The sequence below is a fragment of the Orcinus orca genome, chromosome 14 (genome assembly GCF_937001465.1).
Source record: "Orcinus orca chromosome 14, mOrcOrc1.1, whole genome shotgun sequence".
Classification (NCBI taxonomy): Eukaryota; Metazoa; Chordata; class Mammalia; order Artiodactyla; family Delphinidae; genus Orcinus; species Orcinus orca.
In genome coordinates, this window is record NC_064572.1 from 52,560,444 (window position 1) to 52,584,540 (window position 24,097).

At 39.3% G+C, this 24,097-nt stretch overlaps 1 protein-coding gene across 4 annotated transcripts in view; it reads left to right on the top strand.

Annotated features, from left to right (window-relative positions):
• MINPP1 (multiple inositol-polyphosphate phosphatase 1) overlaps positions 1-24,097 on the top strand; it is a 167,801-nt gene that overhangs the window by 65,672 nt on the left and 78,032 nt on the right. Inside the window, exon 5 of one of the 4 annotated variants that reach the window (XM_033415858.2) lies at positions 5,602-12,672. The exons of 2 other annotated variants lie outside the window; for them this stretch is intronic. In XM_033415858.2, the coding sequence (XP_033271749.1) occupies positions 5,602-5,617 (16 nt within the window). In that variant the 3' untranslated portion in view covers positions 5,618-12,672. Of the gene's footprint in view, positions 1-300; positions 731-5,601; positions 12,673-24,097 lie in introns of those variants that run through there. One more of the 4 variants, XM_033415857.2, reaches the window with a different exon arrangement.

A 24,097-nucleotide genomic window follows, 5' to 3' on the forward strand; every position in this document is an offset into this window, starting at 1 on the left:
ATTATAAGTATATATTCCTTTGTATTTGGCAATAGTTCAGGTGAGTAAAAACCTTTAAGGCTTTTGACCAAAGGCCATTATAAAACTCTTAGAGACCAAAAATCTAGTACCTTTTGCTCTTCAAAGTTAGTCCTGACATGGACTCATACTATTTCATATTATCAGTATCTCCTTTTTCCACTGGCAATAACATTTCCCTATTCTTGAGAACCACTCTTCCTTTTTCAGTCATGTGATTCCATTGGGAGCTGCCATGTTTTTGTCTTATGCTGATTTCCTGTTCGCTATTAATTGGTCTAGTCCTGAGTGTCTGATCCAAGGCAGATGAATCAGAGTTCCCTGAGAAAAGGAGTCAGGCCCTCTCTGGTGGCAGGAGCTGGCAGAAGCCGTGTGGAAGAAGCTGGTCTGCAATGAGAGAGAAGAAAGCCTAGCCCACCTGCAGAGAAAAGCAGAGCAGGGGGACTTCCCTCGTGGACAGTGGTAAAGAATCCACCTTCCAATGCAGGGGACATGGGTTCCATCCCTGGTTGGGGAACTAAGATCCCACATGCCTGGGGCAACTAAGCCTGCGAGCCTCAACTAGAGAGCCTGCATGCCGCAAACAGCAGAGCCCACACGCTCTGGAGCCTGCACACCACAACTAGAGAGAAGCCCACGCGCCGCAACGCAAGATCCCGCATGCTGCACGTGCCACAACGAAGACCCGACGTGGCCAAAAATAAATAAATAAATTTAAAACGAATAAATGTGCTTTCCTTTAAAAAAAGAAAAGAAAAGCAGAGCAGCTGATGGGGAAAGAGAGGGAGTCTTGACTGCACTTGTGACCCTGCCTCCAGTTGTTTCTGAGACCTCGCTGCATCCCTACACTACGTTCAGTCTGATTGTTCACAAGAAGGTACTCAACAGCACTTTTCACTAGGAATACAAATCAAAACCACAATGAAATACCTCTTCACAAACAGGAAGGGGCTCTAATAAAAAAAGAAAGACAATAGCATGTTTACATGAGAATGTGCAGAAATTGGAACCCACAGTGATGGTGGGATTGTAAAATGGTGCAGCCACTTTGGAAAACAGCTTGGAATTTCCTCAAAAAGTTAAACATAGAGTTATCATATGACCCAGCAATTCCACTCCTAGGTATATAACCAAGAAAATTGGAAATGTGTGTCCACACAAAACTTACACATGAACGTTCATAGCAGCATTATTCATGATAGCCCAAAAGTGGAAACAACCCAAATATCAATTGGTGAATTGACAAATAAAATGTGATAAATTCATACAATGGAGTCCTATTCAACTTTGAAAGAATAGCAGTACATAACCATGCTACAGTGTTTATTAACCTTAAAATCATTATGCTAAGTAAAATTATCCATTCACAAAAGATCACATATTATATGAATGCACTTATATGAAATGTCCAGAATAGACATATTCATAGAGAAAGATCCAGAAAGAAGATTAGTGGTAGCTAGAGGCTGGAAGGAGGGGGGAGAGGAGAGTGAATGTTTATGAATATGGGGTGGAAAATATGCTAAAGTATTGTGGCAATAATGGGTTCCATAATTCTGAATATACTAAAAACCACTGAATTGTACACTTTAAAAGGATGAATTTTATGTTGTCAGAATTATATCTCAATTAAGCTGTTATAAAAAGCAACTGGGTATGATTGCTTCACAATCATTTTGTCTCTGTTTTTCAGAAAATGACAGTATTTCATTTAACCAGCCTATAAGAAATCTAATAACTAGCAAGAATCAACAAATTCATAGAATAAGCATCAGCAGTTACAACGTTTATCACATAGAATGAAGAATGTGGTAGATGAAAGGCTGGGAATATAAAAAGGGGCTTAAAAAGATTTAGAAGGTGGGGTTCAAACAAAGTCCCTGCCCCAGGTGTGGTCTGGTTCAGGAAGGAGGCTCTGTGTCAGGGCCACCTCATCTGGCTCTGTACACGGTTCACTGCACAAGGGCACAAAGCTAATAGGGAAAAAGGGTTGAGCTTGGTCTGTTCTCTGCCCCCAAAGCCACGTGCTCTGATGTACCTCAGGGCGTATCTGTCCAGAGAGGGCACCTTTTCCTAATCTTCACAAAGATGCCATGTTTCCTAGTGACTGCCCTCAATAAAGAATATAATAAAGCAAGAGGCAGGTGGTGACAGACACCAAAGAGGGTGATCACCAAGTTAAGGAAGTCTTCCTGAAAAAAAGTGAGATTGAATTGGTCAAATAGAGAAAAATAGGTCCAGGGGGAGTGAGGGGGACATTGGAGGCATTGAGAGAGGTGATAGAAGCTAAATGAGGAAGCTGGAACGCACAGAGCATAGTCAGGGGAAGTATGGGGCCCCATCCATCCACTTAGCAAATGCTTACTGAGCACCACTGGGGGCCAGGCAACCCCTGGGGGCCAGGCCCTGCGCTAAGCCCTGGGACCAAAACATAGCTGAGGCACAGCCTCTGACCAAACATCTGCTAGGAGAGGGGAACCAACAGTCACACCACAGTGAGATAAATGCTGACGGTGGAATGTTTAAAAGCTTCTAGGTTCTCTATAAACAGAGAAAGAGTGATCCAGGTAAGGAGTACTTTTGATTCTGCAGATGGTCAGAAGAAAATCCTGGCCAGTGAGTGCAGCAGGAAAAAAATATAACTGGAAGTGCTTTCCCATGTAAATAAAACTGATTAGGAACTCTGCTTGGAACTCTGATGGATGTTAGACCTGGGAAATAGGCTCTCTGAGGCTGATTTATTTTATGGCTATTTAATTGTCCCCAAGCTATCGTCTCAGATCAAATTGGGTATGAAAACACTCTATAAATGGCATATCCTGTGTTTCACTTTTGCTTGAAGAAGTTGATTTTTAAAAAGTTCTTCTTCCAACAAAGACCGTGTGGCCCAGACTCTGAGGTGGAAAAATAGATGACATCTCTATGCAGGGCTGGGGAATGGCAAAGCAGAAATGTTGAAAAGTCAGAGGAATGAGGAATCTAGCAATGAGTCAATTTTTTTTTCATTATTTATATCCTGGAAGTTTTCAAAAATAAATTTTAACACGTTATGGAAATGTGTGAGCATTTAATTCAGCATGAAAGGGAAGGCAAGTGAAGCAAAAATATGGGTGATGAATATGAAGGCTGAATTGATTAAGATGCTTTGGGATGCATGTGGTAAAAATCCGTCTAATCTAATTTTAGCCAAAAGGGTGATTGAATGACTCAAGTAGGTAAGAAGTCCAGGAGTGCATCTAGCATCAGGTAAGGCTGAATCCAGGAGCTCAGAAAATGTCACTAAGGCTAAGTCTTTTTTTCTCTTGACTCTTTTTTTCCCTTTCTTCTTCTCTAGTCCTGTCTTTTATTGTATTGACTACATTTCTTTTTTCCACATTTCCCTCTTCTACTGTTTTATATATGTGTGTGCATGTAAGTCGTTACTTTAAAATATATAAACACATAATTTAATCAGTATCTCTATTCTCCAAGCACAAAAAGACACAACTTACTTTTACTTCTCTCTACACTATTCCTCCCAACTCCCGTGTTACTACTCTCTGAAATTTTGTTTCCAGCTTGTTTTTAAACACATAATTTTAAAAACTTATTCATTTTGATTTAATACTATATTTCTGATGATTTATTTGCTCACTGTGACTTTTTGTACCCTTCCTTTAGATTTACTTCTCTTCTTGCGGGAGTACACCCTAGTATATTTTATTCAAAGAGAATCTTTGGATAGTAAACTTTCCAAATATTCATATGTCTGAAAATGTCTTTATTTTGTCTTTCCACTTGGATAATAATTTGGCTAGATATAGAATTCTGGGTCCAAAATTATTTTCCTTTAGCACATTGACTGCTAACCTCCAGTGTTGCTGATAATCTCATTCTCATTCCTTCCTTGTATTATTATGTCTTTTCCCTCTGATAGCTTTTAGAATGTTCACTTTATCTTGGATGCTCTGGAATTTTACATGATATTCCTAAGAGTGTGTTCTTAATTTATTCTCTTATACACTTGATGGGAATTTTCTATTTAAGGACTCATTTTTTCCCTACAGTTTGGGATGTTCTTCCTAGTATCTCTTCAGTATTACCTCTTCACTATTTCTTCTATTCTCTGCTTCTGACACTCTATTAAATAGGTATTGGAGGGTTTGGATGTGTCCTCTTCTCTTTGAACTCTTCTTTAACATTTTCATTCTCTTTATTCTGGGAGATAAACTTTGTTTGACCTTCCAGTTTACCCATTCATTCTTCAGCAGTAAAGAAGCTGCTATGAAGCTCATTTTTAAATTTTTTATTTCAACAACTATATTTTCATTTTAACATTTCTAGTTGATTCTAGTTCTAGCATGTTCTAGTTTCAAACTTTCTCTTGTTTTATGGATTTTATTCCCATCTAAATTTGTTTCTTTGAGGATTTTGAGAATATCCTCATTGGGGAGTGCCCCCTTCCCACTCCCAGTATTCATTGATACTGAACAATAAAAATATATCTATGAATAGATTAAATTGAAATAAATGTCCTAAGAACTAGAAGCTTCTAAGGGTTGGAGAACCAAGAATATTCTCCTCTCCTCTCCTCTCTTTCTAGTTTCCATCTTCTCAAAGGACAGCACTTGGGAATGAATTAAGAGAGGTTTCTAAAATGAATTTGACCCACTTAGAAATAGTTATAAGAAATTATATTCCCCCAGAGAAGAACTAGGAAGTTATTTTCCTTTTCCTCTTTCCTTTCCAATCTTGATAAAAAGCACAAAGGACACATAAATCAAGATGAAAAGTTTGCAGATGAAATATGACAAGGCAGACTAAGACAACAAACATACAGAATCACAATGACCAGTACTCTTGGCATCCACGAGTTTGCAGTCTGAAGCTTAAAGAGTGACACAAAACCAGTTACAAGAAGTGAGGGTAAATTGTGTCTTTAACATTTGAAATCTGAGATCAATAATCAGGTAAAACTGTAATTTGGATTTGGAAGAGATTTAGCTTCTCCGCCTTAATAATTCTATTTGAAACCTGAACTTTGCACGGAGGGCTAAGTAATTTGAGTTTCTTAAAGCTACACTGAGAAGCCTTGAGTTTTGCTTAATTGTTTCTCAATATGGAACAAAAAAAAAAAACATGAAACAACTGGTTTTGATTAGGTGGAGTGAACATTTAGACCTGCTAATGTGGAAACATTCTATTACAGCCCAATAAAACGAACTGTCACTTAGATAATTTCATCATTGCTAATTATATTTCCCATTTCTCCTTTTGCCCCAAACAGTATTTTACTCTTCAAAGTTCATTTTTCTTACAGTTCGACTTGTTCCTTTCAGAGATAAAACATTTAGAAATAATCACTGATAAATATAAATTTGTCTGACAACTTAGAAATATCATGGAGTAGGATGGAAAACCTCTGAACTATTTAGTTTGCTAGGTGTTTTTTAGCTTATATATTGTTCAAGTAACTTACCTCCTGCGTCACTTTAAAAAAGTAATGCATTTTGCTAACAATAAATTGGCAATTGGCAGAGTTAAATGACAGACCTAAGTAATTTTTGTTTTGTTTCGTTTTTTTTTCTATGTGTCTTTTGCAAGAATTGTTCTTTCATGATGTCATGGAAGAGAAAAGAAATTTATCAAGAAACTTGGAAGCTTGCTTTGAGTTATAACCAGAACCACTATCAAAATATGTTTGTTCACTGGAAAACCTGTTTTACAAGTGGATTTTCATTGTATTTTGGGGAAACCTTTTGTGGCAAATGAATCAGCAAAAACATTTTCTAAATCCTGTTGGAACCACAACCTGAAGTTACTAATGATATTTAAAAATCACATTTTGTTAAGAAATACCTTGTACAGTAAAAATGATGGATATATGTTAAATATATTTATAATTTCATCTATTTAAATTAACCACTGTGCTATATAAACTGCTGGTCTTAGGCACCAGGTTAGAACACAGCTTTTCAAAAATTTATTTCAAAACCTGAGAAAATCAAACATACCCATTACTGAAATCCGTCCTTTTAGTCTGTGAAATGAATTGCTTCCTTTGTTTCTACCAGATCCCCTTGTTATCCATTGGCTTTAAATGGATAGACAGTTTCAGAATTTTCCAAAAGTGATCACAGAACTGACTCTAGCCTTCGGAATCTGTTGGACTAGTGGTGTTTTGTGGTCTGGCTCACAAACGTTAAGGTTACTCCAGTCTTCACTAGAACCACAAGCCTTGCCCTTGGCAGATTTAAATATTCAATTCAATTTTTCAGACATGTGCTAGAAGAAGAAGGGAGAAAGGTGATAGGAATAATCCGTGCCCAAGGTCCACAATTACCTCTCACAATACTTTGTTAAAACAGAGCGTCCTTCTGATTTTGGCGACGTGCTGGATTATGCTAATGCCAGATAAAAAACAAATATTCTGGTATCAGATAAATTTCCTAATTACCATTTAGATGGTATAGTCAATATGACTCTCTAAAATATTTGCCTCTCTAAAATGTGTAGGTAGAGAGGGGCTACATTATTTTTAAAACAAACACACAAGCAAACAAATAAATAAACAAGCTATGGGATTACCATGAGAACCTCAATAAGCACTCATGTATGAGCATAGTGCTAGATACTCATTAAGCACATAATAATTGGTTAAATACCAGTCCAGTGCCTTATGCTTTATAGGTGATATCAATTAGCTATTGCTGTATAACAAACTATCTCAAAACTCAGTGGGTTAAAACGGTGGCCATTTACTGTTGTTCAGGAGTTTATTAATCATCTGAATGGTTCTTTGGTTGTGGATGGACTCACGCATGTATTTGTAGTCAGCTGTGGTGCACTTGTAGACAGCTTTTCAGATTTTTGGATGAGAGTCAGTAGGGTGCTGGTCTAAGATGGACCTGGATGAAATGAATCAACTCTGCTCCATGTGGCCTCCCATCCTTCAGCAGGTTAGCCTGGGCTTGTTCACATGGCAGTCACAGGGCCCCAGGAGATAGATCAGAAACAGACAAAGCCATTTGGGGCCTAGGCTTTGAACAGATACATCACTGCTTTAACCAAATTCTGTTGTCAAAATTTTTGACAGAGCAAATCACAAAGTCAACCTGTGTTAAAGAAGTTGGGGAAATATTCTCCACCTTTTGGTGGGAGTGACCAAGTTACATTGCAAAGTACATGCATACATGGAAGGGTGGATAATTGGAGCTAGTTTTGCAATTAGGCTGCTACATAGATTTTCAATTAATGTGAGAGAATATGTGAAAGTAAGGGAGTTCACTTATAAGCTGCTGAATAATGATGTTTGTATTTGGGGTTTCCACTTCCTTTAAATTTTAGGTTTGAAGTTTGGATTCTTTGATTCTTTGGTGGTGTGCAATAGAAATTGTAGGTAGCAGGACAAAAAAAAAAGAAAACAAAGAAGAAGATATATAGGATAGCTCACAGAATCTAAGGATGAGCTTCAGCAAGGACAGGAACCCTGGATCACCTAGAATTTAGATAGCAAGAATTAATCCATTCAGGGCACTGCCTTGGGTTTCAGATTTCCTGGAGAGAAAGTCCAGTTGGCCTCTGGATTAACTGCCCAGGCCTTGGTCAAAGGAGGGCCAGATACCTTGATTCTAAAGTCTTACCAAGAGCACAAGCAAAGAGGCTGGACAGTTCTCCAAGATAAAATGGAATTCACTACCAGATGAAGGGAATTCAGGGCAGGCAAATACAACAGTATCCTCTACAAAGTTTAAACAACTTAATCCTAGAAAAGCAGTTCTGGTAGTGGTTAAATCCCTACTAGTGTGGGCATGGAGGAATCAACTGTCATGTCCTTTCTTATCACTCTTCCCAGTAAGTAAACTTTAGAAAGTAGCCAGAGGCAAAGGATGCAGATTATGCAGAGAGGGAAGATAAATTAGAGGTGGCTTTCCTCTACCCATTCAGCGACAGGCAATCACTTACTTATTTAATTCTTCATCTGCCCTGGCCTGATCAAAGCATAGTCTACAGGTAGCAGCCTTTGCTCTGCTTCAAAGAACGTGGGAAATGTATGGCCAAAGAGAGAAGGTACTTAGGAGTCGTATTAAGTTAGGAATGCTTCTGGCTGCTGGTGACTTTACTCATAGGACACTTATTGTTACTGAGTAGGAAGTCCCAAAGTAGTGGTCCCAGGGTGGGCCCAGAAACTCACCAGAGTCCTCTAAGGACCCCATCCTCAGTGTAGCAGCAGTGTCTCCTCATAGCTACAAGATGGCTGCTGCAGCTCCCAGCATCATGTCCTCACAGGACAGCATCTCTAGCAGAAAGGAGAGAGGAAAGAGAAAAAAAAAGCTTTTGCTTTGTTTGCCTCCCTTTAATTAACACCCTTCAGTGTTATCCTTTAACACCCTTACATCTTATTGGCCAGAACATGACCATCCTTAAACCAGTTACTATAGAAGGGGAAAGAGGTCGCCACAACGGGCTTAGACTAATTTTAGTTCAATCTCTCAGGTTGGGCACATTGCCTCTGACATTTATGGTGCCTCCAATCACATTTACTTGGCCTTGTCCCTAATTCCAGCCCCAAAGGGGGTCAGGGCTGGCTTCATGGGGCATGGGACCTGTGTAGTTGCACAGGGCCTCTCGTTTAGAAGGTCTTGGTTTAATGCTCTTCTGTTGCTGTCTTGAAATTCTTAATAGTTTTTTAACAGAGAACCCAGCCTTTTCATTTTGCACTGGATCCCACAAATTACGTAGCCAGTCCTGGCTGGGGTGGGCATAGGCCTTGACTCAATTCTCCCCAACAGCCCTTGCTGCAAGCAGGCACCCATGGGTGCACTCAGTCAGCTGGTGGACATGCATAGCTTGGAAGGGTGGCGGGCTAACACCCCCAAACTCTAACTACTACAGCACAGAAACAATAGAGAAATGCTCATGCATCCCATCCTTCAGGGGCATTCTGCACGCTTCTTAGAAGGTCCTGGTGGAATCCACCTCCATTGCCCACAGCAGTGACCTTGATAGCATACTCTTCTATTGGCTTTTCTTCTTTCTCTGTCCAATTCTACTCAGGCCCTCATTCCTAGTCCCTGAAATCACCTTCCAAATAAATACTTGCACACTAGTCTTATCTCAGGCTCTGCCTTCGGGAGGATCCATGCTCAAACACCATCCAAAAAAATCATGGTTTGGGACTTCCCTGGTGGCCCAGTGGGTAAGACTCCGCACTCCCAATACAGGCGGCCTGGGTTCAATCCCTGGTCAGGGAACTAGATCCCACATGCATGCCACAACTAAGAGTCTGCCTGCCACAAATAAGAGCCCACATACCTCAATGAAGATCCCATGTGCCGCAACTAAGACCCAGTACAGCCAAAATAAATAATAAATAAATAAATAAATATTTTTAAAAAGAAACGTTTAAAAAAAATCATGGTTTCCTGTCAAGAAGAAGTGTATATGGCTGTTTGTCCTTTGGTTAAGCAACACCAACAATGTCAGTGATAGTTCTTGTGGGATGATAAAGGGGAATCACCCCAGATCCTGTATCCCTGACTTGCAAAAAATAAATCTAACATTTGTTGAGTATCTACTGTGTGCCAGACACTGTGCTGTTTTTAGATATATTCTCTTATTTCAGCTGCACAACAGCCATACACAGTAGTTGTCCTTATCTCCATTTTACAGATGAGAATACCAAGGATCAGAGAAGTTGAGTGATTCCCCAAGGCCAGTAGGTGGAAGACCAGAAATTCAAACACAACTTTTCTGGGTAGTCTTCCCACGGTGTCACCCTACTGAAAGGAAAGACATTAAATCTATGGGCCAACTAACCGGCGATGTGGGGATATGTGTGCAGCCATGCTCTGAGCTTCGTGATCACTCATACAGTACAAAGCACTTCCTGAAGAACAGCTAGTGGGCAGGTATGCCAGCAAAGGGGCAGGCTTTCCTCTTAGTTTTTGATTCTTCTATAAAATTTCACAGCAGTGTTTCAGGAACAGAGCGTGGTGGCCGGCACATTGCTCATGCATTTTCTCCAAACCAGTAGGAACCTGGCAACTGTATTTTCCAAGCCTGGGTAGACAGATCATTCTATTTTGCTTTGTCACTTTCAAGAGAGTATTCTGCTCCTTCACAGACTCAGGGCTGTGTAGCAGACTACATTTATAGAGTGTTCTGGATAATGAGGTCAGGCAAACATTTGAAGAGACAGATCACAGACTACAGGGACACCACTGTCTTTTTCCAGGGCAAGTGGAGAAAAGAAATTGGACACTGGACCAGACAACGTCTGCGGTACCAGCTGAATTGGTAAAGCAAGCCAACGCCTGGCTAGCAGTCAGGGACACAACTGAAGAAAGAACTGTAACACTATTATTCTCGAAGGATGTATTTTTAGTACACAGTATATAAGATGTGACCCTCTCCTGTGGAGAAACACAGAATGGAAATTTGCTTAGTACCAAATTGCCACCGCATGATGAAGAATTGAAATGAGTTAAAATTATAACTTCAGAGTATTTTCCAGTAGAGGCTTTCAGATTAGCTTTTATTTTAATCATGTATATAAATTCCTTTGGTATTCTTAATATAAACTAAGATTTGATATGTCAGTACCTCTTGCTGATTTTCTTATATCCATTTCCCTGAGGTTTCTTTCCTGACTGTCATCTAACAAGACACCAAAGCAGTGGCCTCTAACTTTGTTGATTGTGCTCCACATCCATAAAAGCCCTCGTGCATTATATCCAATATATGTATATTTACATATTTAGAAACTATATCCCCGTACTGCTGCATTACTATTTTATGTACAATATGAAATAGGCCAGAATTAAAATTTAAAGGATAAGATAAAGGTTAAACTATCTTAAAGGTACTTTTAAATTACATTTTAATTAGTGACGGTACAAAAAATTGTTTTTGCTAGTGAGAGCAAGATGATTAAATATACTTCTTTCTTTAAAAAGAAAAACAGTTTGTGGACTTCCCTGGTGGTCCAGTGGTTAGTACTCCGAGCTTCCACTGCACGGGGCGCAGGTTCGATCCCTGGTCGGGGAACTAGGATCACACAATGCCGTGCAGGGCGGCCAAAAAATAAAACAAACAAACAACAAAAAAACCAATTGTGACTCTGTGATGCTGCGGTTCAAAATTTTGGACTAGTTCAGTTTATTACAATACTTGTATTTTTTAAATCTTTAAAAAATTGAGATATAATTCACATACCATAAAATTCACCCTTTTAATTTATACAATTCAGTGGTTTTTAGCACATTCACAAAGTCATGCAACAATCACCACTATCTAATTTTAGAATATTTTCATCACCTCCAAACGAAACCCCATACTCATCAGCAGTCACTCCAAGTTCCTTCTCCCGCTGGCCCCTGGCAACCACTAATCTATTTTCTGTCTTTATGGATTTGCCTATTACTGTCATTTCACATAAACGGATTCGTACAGTATATGGCTTTCTGTGTCTGGCTTCTCTCACTTAGCATAATGTTTTCAAGATTCATCCATGTTGTAGCATGTATCAGTACTTCATTCTGTTTGATGGCCATATAATATTGTATTGTATAGATGTACTACATTATCTTTATTTCTTCATCAGTTGATGCACACTTGGGTTGTTTCCACTTTTTGGCTATTATGAATAATGCTGCTATGAACATTTATGTACAAGCTTTTGTGTGGACTTAAAAAATTGCCTGTACAAGCTTTTGTGTGGACTTAAAAAATTGCCGAGTCATGTGCTAACTCTATGTTTAACCATTTGAGGAAATGCCAGATGGTTTTCCAAAGTGGGTGCACCATTTTACAATCCCACCAGCAGTCTTATGAGGGTTCCAATTTCTCCATACCCTCACCAGCCCTTGCTATTGTCTGTCTTTTTATTATAGCTGTCTTAGTGAGTGTGAGTAGTATCTCACTGTGGTTTTGATTTACATTTCCCTAATCACTAATGATGCTGAGCATCTTTTCATGGGCATGTTGGTAGTTTGTATATCTTCTTTGGAGAAATGTCTACTCAAATTCTTTGTTTATTTTTAAGTTGAGTTATTTATCTTTTTATTGTTGAGTAATAAATTACATATTCTGGACAATAGACCCTTATTGAATATATGATTTACAAATTTTTTTTTATCTTGTGGGTTATCTTTTCACTTTTTTGATAGTGGCCTTTGAAGAACAAAAGTTTTTATTTTGATGAAGTCAATTACCTCTTATGTTTCTTTGGATTCATATGCTTTTGGTGCCATATCTAAAAAACCAGTGCCTAATCCAAGGTACTAAAGCTTTACATCTATGTTTTCTTCTAAGAGTTTTATACATTTAGTTATTACATTTAGGTCCAGTTTGAGTTCATTTTTGTATATGGTGTGCGGAAGGGGTTCAACTTTATTCTTTGAATGTGGATAGCTAGTTGTGCCAGCATATTTGTTGAAAACACTATTCTTTCCTTCATTGAATTGTCATGGTAAGCTTGTCAAAAATCAACTGAACCTAGGGACAGGACAGGAATAAAGACACAGATGTAGAGAATGGACTTGAGGACACAGGGAGGGGAAAGGGTAAGCTGGGACGAAGTGAGAGAGTAGCATTGACATATATACACTACCAAATAAAATAGATAGCTAGTGGGAAGCAGCTGCATGGCACAGGGAGATCAGCTCAGTGCTTTGTGACCACTTAGAGGGGTGGGATAAGGAGGGTGGGAAGGAGACGCAAGAGGGAGGGGTTATGGGGATATACGAATGCATATAGCTGATTCACTTTGTTATACAGCAGAAACTAACACAACATTGTAAAGCAATTATACTCCAATAAAGATGTTGAAAAAAAAAAAAAATCAGGGGCTTCCCTGGTGGCGCAGTGGTTGAGAGTCCGCCTGCCGATGCAGGGGATACGGGTTCGTGCCCCGGTCCGGGAAGATCCCACATGCCGCGGAGCGCCTGGGCCCGTGAGCCATGGCCGCTGAGCCTGCGCGTCCGGAGCCTGTGCTCCGCAACAGGAGAGGCCACAACAGAGAAAAAAAAAATCAGCTGACTGTAAATGTATGTTTTTTTTTTAACTCTCAATTCTATTCCATTGATCTATGTCTCATTACCTGGTTCTTAATGTATGGCTCTGCTGAAACAATAACTCACAAAGATTCTTAGATCAAATGGAAAAAAAATTCATCATTGGCTCCTTTTACTCATAATTTTCTATCACATTCACCAGTTATGCAAATGTTTGGCTGAAGATCTGGCTAGTGAAGATCTGGCTAGTGAATTTCCATCTTTTCTGATGTCTGTGAGTTGTTCTTGCAAACCAATAGTTACACATTGCATTTTTCCCCTTTTTAACACATATATACAAAACTCACTAAAACTTTTCATTTAGAAGATTTTTAAAACAGGTTAGCAAATTCTCCTTCCATATATTCAAAAGGGTAACTATGAGAGTATTTAGACAGTGTTATTACATTTATGTAATTTTAGCAACAAAAACTGCAGGACAATGGATACATTTTCAAAGATTCCTTTACAAAATGTTCTTTCCATACCTCAAGTTTACTAGCTTGCTGTTTAGAGGGGACCTAATTTCTTTCTGTAAAGATTGTACTAGGAAGTGTGAGAAATGTCAGCTCTTCAATTTTATTGTTACTTGTGTTTACATTATTAGTATCCTCTTCAACCTGTGGTTTCTTTGCAGTAAATATTTTTAAGCTAATGTCCACTTTGAGAGTATGTTAGTTAAAACTTCATAATATAATCTGTTGGATTTTTTCTTTTTATTTCATTAGTTTCTTCATCTACTTTTATTATTTCCTTCTTTCTAGATTTTTAGGAGTCATTCTGATGTTCTTTCTCAAACCTACCAAGTTGGGTGTTTTTAACTTTTAACATTCCTTTTTTCTAATGTGTTTAAATTTTCTTCAAAGAGCAGCTTTATTTGCATCTACAAGTTTGGATAGTATTTTTAATATTACTCGTTTTCAAGTATTTTCTAATTTCCATATAATTTCTATGTTGATCCATAAACTACTTAATAGTACAATTTTAAAATTCCTAGTATATGGGGGGGTCTTTATTTGTTGTTTTTAATTATTTTTAAGACGGATGCATTGTTGTCATAAAAAGTGATCTTCATATTACTAATTCTTGCACTTTGTTGAGACATGTTCTGCAGCTTAATACCTGGTGGATTTTTGTAAATATTTGCCCAGAGTTAGCCCTACTGCAAAGTTTGAGGGCCCAGTTTCCACAGAAGGCTGCCCTCACTTCCCACATCCACTCTAAGGAGTTTCAGCCAACTACAAAGTTAACAGGAACAGTCCCCAAGATTGCTCTCACTTCTGACACCAGCTGCAACTTCAGAGGATCCCAAAATCACTCTCAGATTTAATACCTTGTGCAGAGAACTCATAGAACTCACTGAAAGTTCTTATGCTTATGGTTATGGTTTATTACAAGGAAAGGATTAAGATCAGCTAAAGAAAGAGACACATTGGCAGAGTTTAAGGGGTACCCAATGCAAAGCTTCCATTGTCCTCTCCTGTGGAGTCAGGATGCCTTACCCTCCTGGCATCAATGTGTAACAGTGTGCAAAGAGTGTTGCCAACCAGAGAAGCACATCAGAGCCTCAGTGTTCTTAAAATTTTTAATTTAATTTTTAAAAAAGTTTCAAGTGTACAATGTATTGATTTAAGAAGTATTCAGGGACTTCCCTCGTGGTCCAGGGGTTAAGACTCTGTGCTTCCACTACAAGGGCACGGGTTCAATCCCTGGTGGGGGAACTAAGATCCCGCATGCCAGACAGCGCAGCCAAAAAAAAAAAAGAAGTATTCAGAGTTTTTATTGGGGCTCCATTGTGTAGATGTGATTGATTGACAGATTGATTGATTGCCCACATAGTTGAACTCAGTCTCCATGTCGACCTTTACCACGTGACCCAAAGCGCCCACTCTACATGTTCTGAGAAACAACAGGAGTAAAGCTTAGGAGTTAAGTCTTGGAATTTTCTCATTTCTGGAAACCTCCATTTAACCAATTGAATCTAGCCCAAGTTTTCCTGGCCCAGGTCCTACTCTCCCCAGTGGATAAAAAGTCTCTTGAATTACTCTCAGTTTGAGAGCAGACTTTCTTTTGTAAACCTGATCAATAAAAAAAAACTAGATCTTTGTAAGAAAAGCCAGTCCCTGTCAAATTCTTTTAGCTTTACAGCAAACCTAAAATAATACTTCCTCCTGTGGCCCTTTTTTCTGACCCTCAGTTTGAATAATTTCCTCTTCCCTGTGTGATTCATAAAAACTTTGCTGCTGGGTTAGAGCACTTATCACATTCTGTTTTCCTTCGCGGTTCGGTTGTTTATTTACTCTTCACTAGACCGTGATTTCCTACTTTATTTATTTTTGTATCTGTGGTACAGCCTAATCCAGAGCAATGACTACTGTACTGATTGAACTGGAGCTTTGAGATACAAAGGACTGGCAGGAGTAAGAAAAAGTCACGGTTGGTACAAAGTTTATCTAGATCAAGTCACTGGTATTTCTATAAGGTGGACTCCAAGATAACACAGATAAATTATCTTTTTTTAAAAAAATATTTATTTATTATTTATTTATTTTAGTTACTTTTGGCTGTGACGCGTCTTAGTTGCAGCACACAGGATCTTTGTTGAGGCATGAGGGATCTTTCGTTGGTGCGTGGACCTTTGTTGTGGTGCGCGGGCTTCTCTCTAGCTGTGACGTGCAGATTTTCTTTTCTCTAGTTGTGGCGCGCAGGCTCTAGGGCACATGGGCTCTGTCGTTGTGGCATGCGGCTTCCAGAGCGTCTACGCTCTGTAGTTTGTGGGACGCAGGCTCAGTAGTTGTGGCGTACAGGCTTAGTTGCCCTGCGGCATGTGGGATCTTAGTTCCCTGACCAGGGATTGAACCTGCGTCCCCTGCATTGTAAGGCAGATTTTTTTTTTTTAACATCTTTATTGGAGTATAATTGCTTTACAATGGTGTGTTAGTTTCTGCTTTATAACAAACTGAGTCAGTTATACATATACATATGTTTCCATATTTCTTCCCTCTTGCATCTCCCTCCCTGCCACCCTCCCTATCACACTCCTCTAAGTGATCGCAAAGCACCGAGCTGATCTCCCTGTGCTATGCGGCTGCTTCCCACTAGCTATCTATTTGATGTTTGGTAGTGTGTAGGTCTGTGTCTTTATTCCCGTCTTACCCCTAGGTTCTTCATGACCTTTTCTTTTTTCTTTTTCTTTTCTTAGATTCCATATATATGTGTTAGCATACGGTATTTGTTTTTTGTATTTCTGACTTACTTCACTCTGTATGACAGACTCTAGGTCCATCCACCTCTACAAATATTTCAATTTCGTTTCTTTTTATGGCTGAGTAATATTCCATTGTATATATGTGCCACATCTTCTTTATCCATTCATCCGAAGATGGACACTTAGGCTGCTTCCATGTACTGGCTATTGTAAATAGAGCTGCAATGAACATTTTGGTACATGACTCTTTTTGAATTATGGTTTTCTCAGGGTATATGCCCGGTAGTGGGATTGCTGGGTCGTATGGTAGTTCTATTTTTAGTTTTTTAAGGAACCTCCATACTGACTGTATCAATTTACATTCCCACCAACAGTGCAAGAGTGTTCCCTTTTCTCCACACCCTCTCCAGCATTTATTGCTTCTAGATTTTTGATGATGGCCATTCTGACCAGTGTGAGATGATATCTCATTGTAGTTTTGATTTGCATTTCTCTAATGATTAGTGATGTTGAAGATTCTTTCATGTGCTTGTTGGCAATCTGTATATCTTCTTTGGAAAAATGTCTATTTAGGTCTTCTGCCCATTTTTGGATTGGGTTGTTTGTTTTTTTGTTATTGAGCTGTATGAGCTGCTTGTAAATCTTGGAGATTAATCCTTTGTCAGTTGCTTCATTTGCAAATATTTTCTCCCATTCTGAGGGTTGTCTTTTGGTCTTGTTTGTGGTTTCCTTTGCTGTGCAAAAGCTTTTAAGTCTCATTAGATCCCATTTGTTTATTTTTGTTTTTATTTCCATTTCTCTAGGAGGTGGGTCAAAAAGGATCTTGCTGTGATTTATGTCATAGAGTGTTCTGCCTATGTTTTCCTCTAAGAGTTTGATAATGTCTGGCCTTACATTTAGGTCTTTAATCCATTTTGAGTTTATTTTTGTGTATGGTGTTAGGGAGTGTTCTAATTTCATACTTTTACATGTACCTGTCCAATTTTCCCAGCACCACTTATTGAAGAGGCTGTCTTTTCTCCATTGTATATTCTTGCCTCCTTTATCAAAGATAAGGTGATCATATGTGCATGGGTTTATCTCTGGACTTTCTATCCTGTTCCATTGATCTATCATTCTGTTTTTGTGCCAGTACCATACTGTCTTGATTACTGTAGCTTTGTAGTATAGTCTGAAGTCAGGGAGCCTGATTCCTCCAGCCCTATTTTTCATTCTCAAGATTGCTTTGGCTATTTTGGGTCTTTTGTGTTTCCATACAAATTGTGAAATTTTTTGTTCTAGTTCTGTGAAAAATGCCAGTGGTAGTTTGATAGGGATTGCATTGAGTCTGTAGATTGCTTTGGGTAGTAGAGTCATTTTCACAATGTTGATTCTTCCAATCCAAGAACATGGTATATCTCTCCATCTATTTGTATCATCTTTAATTTCTTTCATCAGTGTCTTATAATTTTCTGCATACAGGTCTTTTGTCTCCTTAGGTAGGTTTATTCCTAGATATTTTATTCTTTTTGTTGCAATGGTAAATGGGAGTGTTTTCTTAATTTCACTTTCAGATTTTTCATCATTAGTGTATAGGAATGCCAGAGATTTCTGTGCATTAATTTTGTATCCTGCTACTTTACCAAATTCGTTGATTACCTCTAGTAGTTTGGACTCCTTTTATTTCTTTTTCTTCTCTGATTGCTGTGGCTAAAACTTCCAAAACTATATTGAGTAAGAGTGGTGAGAGTGGGCAACCTTGTCTTGTTCCTGATCTTAGTGGAAATGGTTTCAGTTTTTCACCATTGAGGATGATGTTGGCTGTGGGTTTGTCATATATGGCCTTTATTATGTTGAGGAAAGTTCCTTCTATGCCTACCTTCTGCAGGGTTTTTATCATAAATGGGTGTTGAATTTTATCGAAAGCTTTCTCTGCATCTATTGAGATGATCATATGGTTTTTCTCCTTCAATTTGTTAATATGGTGTATCACGTTGATTGATTTGCGTATATTGAAGAATCCTTGCATTCCTGGAATAAACCCCACTTGATCATGGTGTATGATCCTTTTAATGTGCTGTTGGATTCTGCTTGCTAGTATTTTGTTGAGGATTTTTGCATCTATGTTCATCAGTGATATTTGCCTGTAGTTTTCTTTCTTTGTGACATCTTTGTCTGGTTTTGGTATCAGGGTGATGGTGGCCTCGTAGAATGAGTTTGGGAGTGTTCCTCCCTTATAAGGCAGATTCTTTACCCCGGACTGCCAAGGAAGTCCCGAGAAATTAGCTTTATATATGTGTCACAATTTAAAGAAACATTTTGCTGTTGTAAACCTGAAACTAACAATATTATAAATCTACTATACTTCAATTAAAAAAAAAAAAGGAAAGGGCACCTCAAAAAACTAAATAAATAAAATAAAATAAGAAGAGTGGAGGGCTTCCCTGGTGGCGCAGTGGTTGAGAATCTGCCTGCTAATGCAGGGGACACAGGTTTGAGCCCTGGTCTGGGAGGATCCCACATGCCGCGGAGCAACTAGGCCAGTGAGCCACAACTACTGAGCCTGCGCGTCTGGAGCCTGTGCTCCGCAACAAGAGAGGCCACGATAGTGAGAGGCCCGCGCACTGCGATGAAAAGTGGCCCCCACTTGCCACAACTAGAGAAAGCCCTTGGATAGAAACGAAGACCCAACACAGCAAAAATAAGTAAATTAATCAATAAACTCCTACCCCCAACATCTAAAAAAAAAAAAAGAAGAGTGGAAATGTCATATTGACCTCTTCATGGTAGGGTTAGAGATTGCCCCCATCTTCTATTCTTCTTGCAAGTATTTTTCCTGTTTATGTTTAATCGTCTGTGTTCCTACAACACGTAGTTCCTCAAAAGCTTATAAACAATAAACATCTATATGAAAAAATAGGTTTTTAAAAATATAGAAATATTTTGGAAGAGGCAGCAGATTGTCCCAATTCTTGAGGTCAAGTCATAGTTTCTCTGCAATCCATGTCTTTAAAAAAATATATTTTTACAACTAGAAAAAAATACATAGACTCATTTAAACTTGCTTTCCATTCTATAAAAGGGGACAATAAGTTCTATTAAGTGTGTTAAAATATTCTTTTCTTATAATCACTTCTTGTATTTTAAGGGCAGTTTCTTAAAGTTTTTGTTTAGGAATTTAGGAAATACTAATCTAATAGTCAATGTCTGACTACATACTCAGAACATGTATAGTGTAAGTGCCTAATATTAAACTTTTTGATTGTAACATCAGTGCCTGACATTAAGCTTTTGGTTGCTGAGGCATTCATTTCAAAGACATTCACCTCAAATAAACATATTGCCAGCTGTGTGAAGAACTTATAGAAACAACTAGATAAGGAACCAGGTTGAGCACCGCCCCCATCCATGAATTCCCCCTTTTAGAAAGCCCTTGGTGACCTAGATAACTGACCACTTGAGTGGTCTGCTTCTCCCTTCCCACATCTTATTCCTACTCTTATGCCTTAACTTTGCCAAAAAAGAGTGAACTCATGAAATCTTAGGTACCCCACACTTGAGCACTAATAAAAGCAGAACCCCAGGTCCATGCTCCCTCCCTCTCTCTCTACCCACGACCTTGTGTGGCCTTGTAGCACACCCTGTACCCTCCAGGACCTGTGAGTAATAATAAATCTTGTTCGTCAAAGTTCCCTGATGGTTTTGCTAAGATGTGTCCTGCAATCATAATAAGAACCAAAGAGGGCAGTCCAGTCACAGCATTGGCCCTGGTGATGGTGGGTGGGGGAAACGTCTGGCCAATCTGGAGACTGAGTTCAACCATGTGGGTGATCAGTCAATCAATCAGTCATGTCTACATAATGGAGCCCCAGTGAAAACCCTGAGGCTCGGATGAGCTTCTCTGGTTGGCATTACTCCATGCACATTGTCACACATCAATGCAAGATTGTGTAAATCCAGCAAGAAACAAAGGATGCAAAGCTAGGTCCTAGGCAGGAGCGATTCAGACCCTTCCAGAACTGCAGCCAGGCCACAGACCCCTGTGAGGACCCCGTAGGTATGAGTTTCAGAGCTCTTAGGGACATATGTTTGACCCCACGGGCATGGGACAGAGGCCAGAGAACACTCTGCAGAGAAGAAAACAGATACATGGCCAAGTGGGTGTCAGTCCAGGTCCCAGACCAAAAGGGACTTAGAAAATTCCAAGGAAGGCACTTCAAAGTGTGGGAGGCTGAAGGGGCAGGGCTGGGGTAGAGGCCCCTCTTGCTCTGGTGTGAGGGCAGTTACCACTACCAAGAAAATGTTTCTTTCAGAAATGCTTGCCTTTTGCATTAGTTGAGTTCTAATAGCATCATTCCCCACCTCCCCCTTGGAATTTCTGTGAATGTATGCTAATTAACTTGGAAAGCTGAGTACAGCAAAAATAGAGAGATTTTTAAAGACTATGTTATAAAATCCTATCTTCTCTAATTCTTTGAGTTGTTAACCTCTAGTCAGCTTTCAAACTTTCAGTTGTATGCTCTAGGGCCTTTCACATCTGCAAATCCTCTTTCTAGAATCTTTTATGCGCTAAACAGATCAAATTTCCCTAGAAGAAGCCTTCCTTGCCTGTGTTATTTCCATTTCCGGGAAGTGTTTTACATCTGCGTTGCAAAAGAGCAGTCATGCCTCCTTCTCACTTACCATCCCAGGATAAATGTTACTTTCCTGACAGGCAGCTTGGATGCCTTCCAACCCCCAAGGCTCTTTGCATCAGTCCGTATGGAAATCCTTTTCCCTTCCAGACGAGATTGTCTTCTCCAGTACAAAATGGATTCTGTACTCTTTTGCCCTATCTCAAACTGCCTTCCCCCATACTCTCTAGAGGTCCAATTCTTCTAGCAAGGAGGTGGAATAAACCATTTCTGACCTGCCACACTCATCCTCTCCCACACCCTTGCTGGATTACTATTTCCCCTGTCTCCCTGCTTCCACGCCTTTGATCATGTTCTTGCTTGCACCTGGAATTCCCTCTCTGTTACTGCCCTTCCTCTCATGTCACCTCAAAGGAAGAAGAGCACCAGTTTAATCACAAGGCCAAGTTGAAGTATTATCTTTCCAAAAGCATGATTGTGACCATTTACCTTTCAGAAGAGTCTAAGGAAAAAAAGCACAGAATTCCTCCACATGTCAGTAAAGATTTCCAGCTTTAACCAGTCCACATGCTCCAGGCCAGCAGATAGAAGTTGAGGGGACACAGGTTTGTACCCAGCTACCAGCTGAACTTGGTGGCAGGGTATTAGAAAAAAAAAAAAAAAAAGGCACAAATCAAACGGAAGCATGTATGGGAGGGGCGAAAAATAAAAGACTGCCTTCTCATAGAAATGTGTTTTTAAAATTTCTACAGGTAGAGCTGTCAGGACTGCATATCAACTTTCATGGGCCCGATACATTTTGGGCCTATGGGTCTCCTCCTACCATAATGCATTTCATGGGTGCTAAAACTTTCCTTTTTCTCTGATACAAGAAAAATAATTATTTTCTTCAATCCCAAGTTCATTTTTTTCTTTTGATTTTAAAAGAAATTTAAACAATTTAGTGAGTCCCTAAAGTATTGTGGAGGTCTAGAAATTATGCTTAATGGATAGTTAGCCCTGAGACTATATCTTATAATGTAGCATAAAAGACATGATTTGGTAGAGTGTTTTAGAGCTGTAATCCGGGAGCCAGGTGTCTGGGCTTGAATCCTGTCTCTGCCCTTCTCTAGCGGTGTGACCTCAGAGGAGTTATTGAATATCTGTCTTTGTGACTCAGTTTCCTCATCTGTAGAATAGGGATAATACTATCACATAGTTTATTGGGTTATGGCTAAGGTTAAGTGAGCTAATATGTGCTAAGACCAAAGACTGACACATAGTACTATATGAGTACTATAAGCGTTAGCTATTATCATTATTAATAATTGTCAATGTTAGGTGCTTAATCAATGTATATTAAATGAAACAACAAATATTCTTCTTATGCCAAGGTATTATTTTCAACATCATCAAGCCACGTTAAAAGAAGGATTTTAAATCTGGACATAATTATTTCTATTTTTGAGAAAGAGGAAAAGAAAACAAAACCCTCTGGGAGATGAGGAAAACCCTTGACAATATATGAATGCATCTTGTTCTGCATATTATTGAAATCCCAAACTCTTTTAAGATGGAAGCATTTAAGAAGCCATCCTTGATTTATATTAAATTAGTGAGCAACTAAACGCTCTAGGTCCTTTTTATATGAAAAATGATCAAACCAGGTTTTCTCCATTTTTTACTTCCACAATTCATTTTATAAACCTGGTTAGAGAACTTTACCTTATTATGACTACTTCACATCTCACTACTTTTAGACTAATAGCTATCTTAGTCTGTTAAATCTTGATTTTCTTTTAGCAATCACATTAGTTTTCTCACCTATCCTTTTACCATATAAAAACTTGATAAGCATAGTTTCTCTGATCTCATGTAACTCATTAACATATATCTTATCTAGGGCAGGGTCAGACCACTCATCTAAGAGATTGCTTCTGGGTTGACATATTTTGGAGATACAGTTACCCAAACAGTTTTTTTTTTTTAATTTAATTAATTAATTTATTTTTGGCTGTGTTGGGTCTTTGTTGCTCCGCGTGGGCTTTCTGTAGTTGCAGTGAGCGGGGGCTACTCTTTGTTGCAGTGCGCGGGCTTCTCACTGTGGTGGCTTCTCTTGTTGTGGAGCACAGGCTCTAGGCACGCAGGCTTCAGTAGTTGTGGCACTTGGGCTCAGTAGTTGTGGCTCGTGGGCTCTAGAGCACTGTCTCAGTAGTTGTGGTGTGTGGGCTCAGTAGCTGTGGCACATGGACTTAGTTGCTCTGCAGCATGTGGGATCTTCCCGGACCAGGGCTCGAACCCGTGTCCCCTGCATTGACAGGCGGATTCTTAACCACTGCGCCACGAGGGAAGCCCACCCAAACAGTTTTAAATGTCCTGATTACCATCATTTAGCTCCAATGTTTTGATCTTAGCTACAGCGTAATCAGGAAAGACTTTGTAGCAGGCCGATTCACATCAACATTTAGCTTGTCTAGACCAGTAGTTTGCCTAGACATCAGAATTACCTTTCAGAATCTCCTCCTCTAAAACATAGATTCCGAGGCTCCACTCCTCTCTTCAGTCAGTAGGTTCTGAGTCCTGAGAATTAGTACTTCCGTTACGGCCAGCACCAGGGAACAAAATGCTCTTTCTAATCCTAGTGTGGTTTGTAGATCAGCAGCAGCAGCTGGAAGCTGGTTGGAAAGATAGAATCTCCTCTCCTACTTCAGACCTATTGAATTGGAATCTACCGATTATAGATCCCCAAGTGATTTGTAGGCACCTCAAAGTTTGAGGAGCACTATGTAAGCCGTTCCCATAAGTTAGCTTTCTAGTTACTCCAGAAGAAGGAGAAGGAAAGGGCCAAGGGGGCGGGAGAGAAGTTCTCCCTCTTCTGCTTGTTTTACATTTGGACTTGGACAAATTATTTCACCTCCCTTTACCTCAGTTCCTTTGTCTATCAAATGGGCATGGTAGTCATCCCTACCTCACAAGGATGTTGTAAAGATTAAACGAGTTAATGTGAAACACTGAGAACAGTCCCTGCCTACAGTAAACTCTCAGTGTATCTGTTCTGGGTTAAACTGTTCTCTGCCCCCCCACACCCCACTCCCAAAATATATTGAAGTCCTGACCCTCGGTGTCTGTGAATGTGACCTTATTTGGAAATAGAGTCTTTGCAGATGTGATCAAGCTAAGATGAGGTCATTAGGGTGGGCCTTAATCCAATATAATAGGTGTCTATAAGAACAGGAAGATGTCAC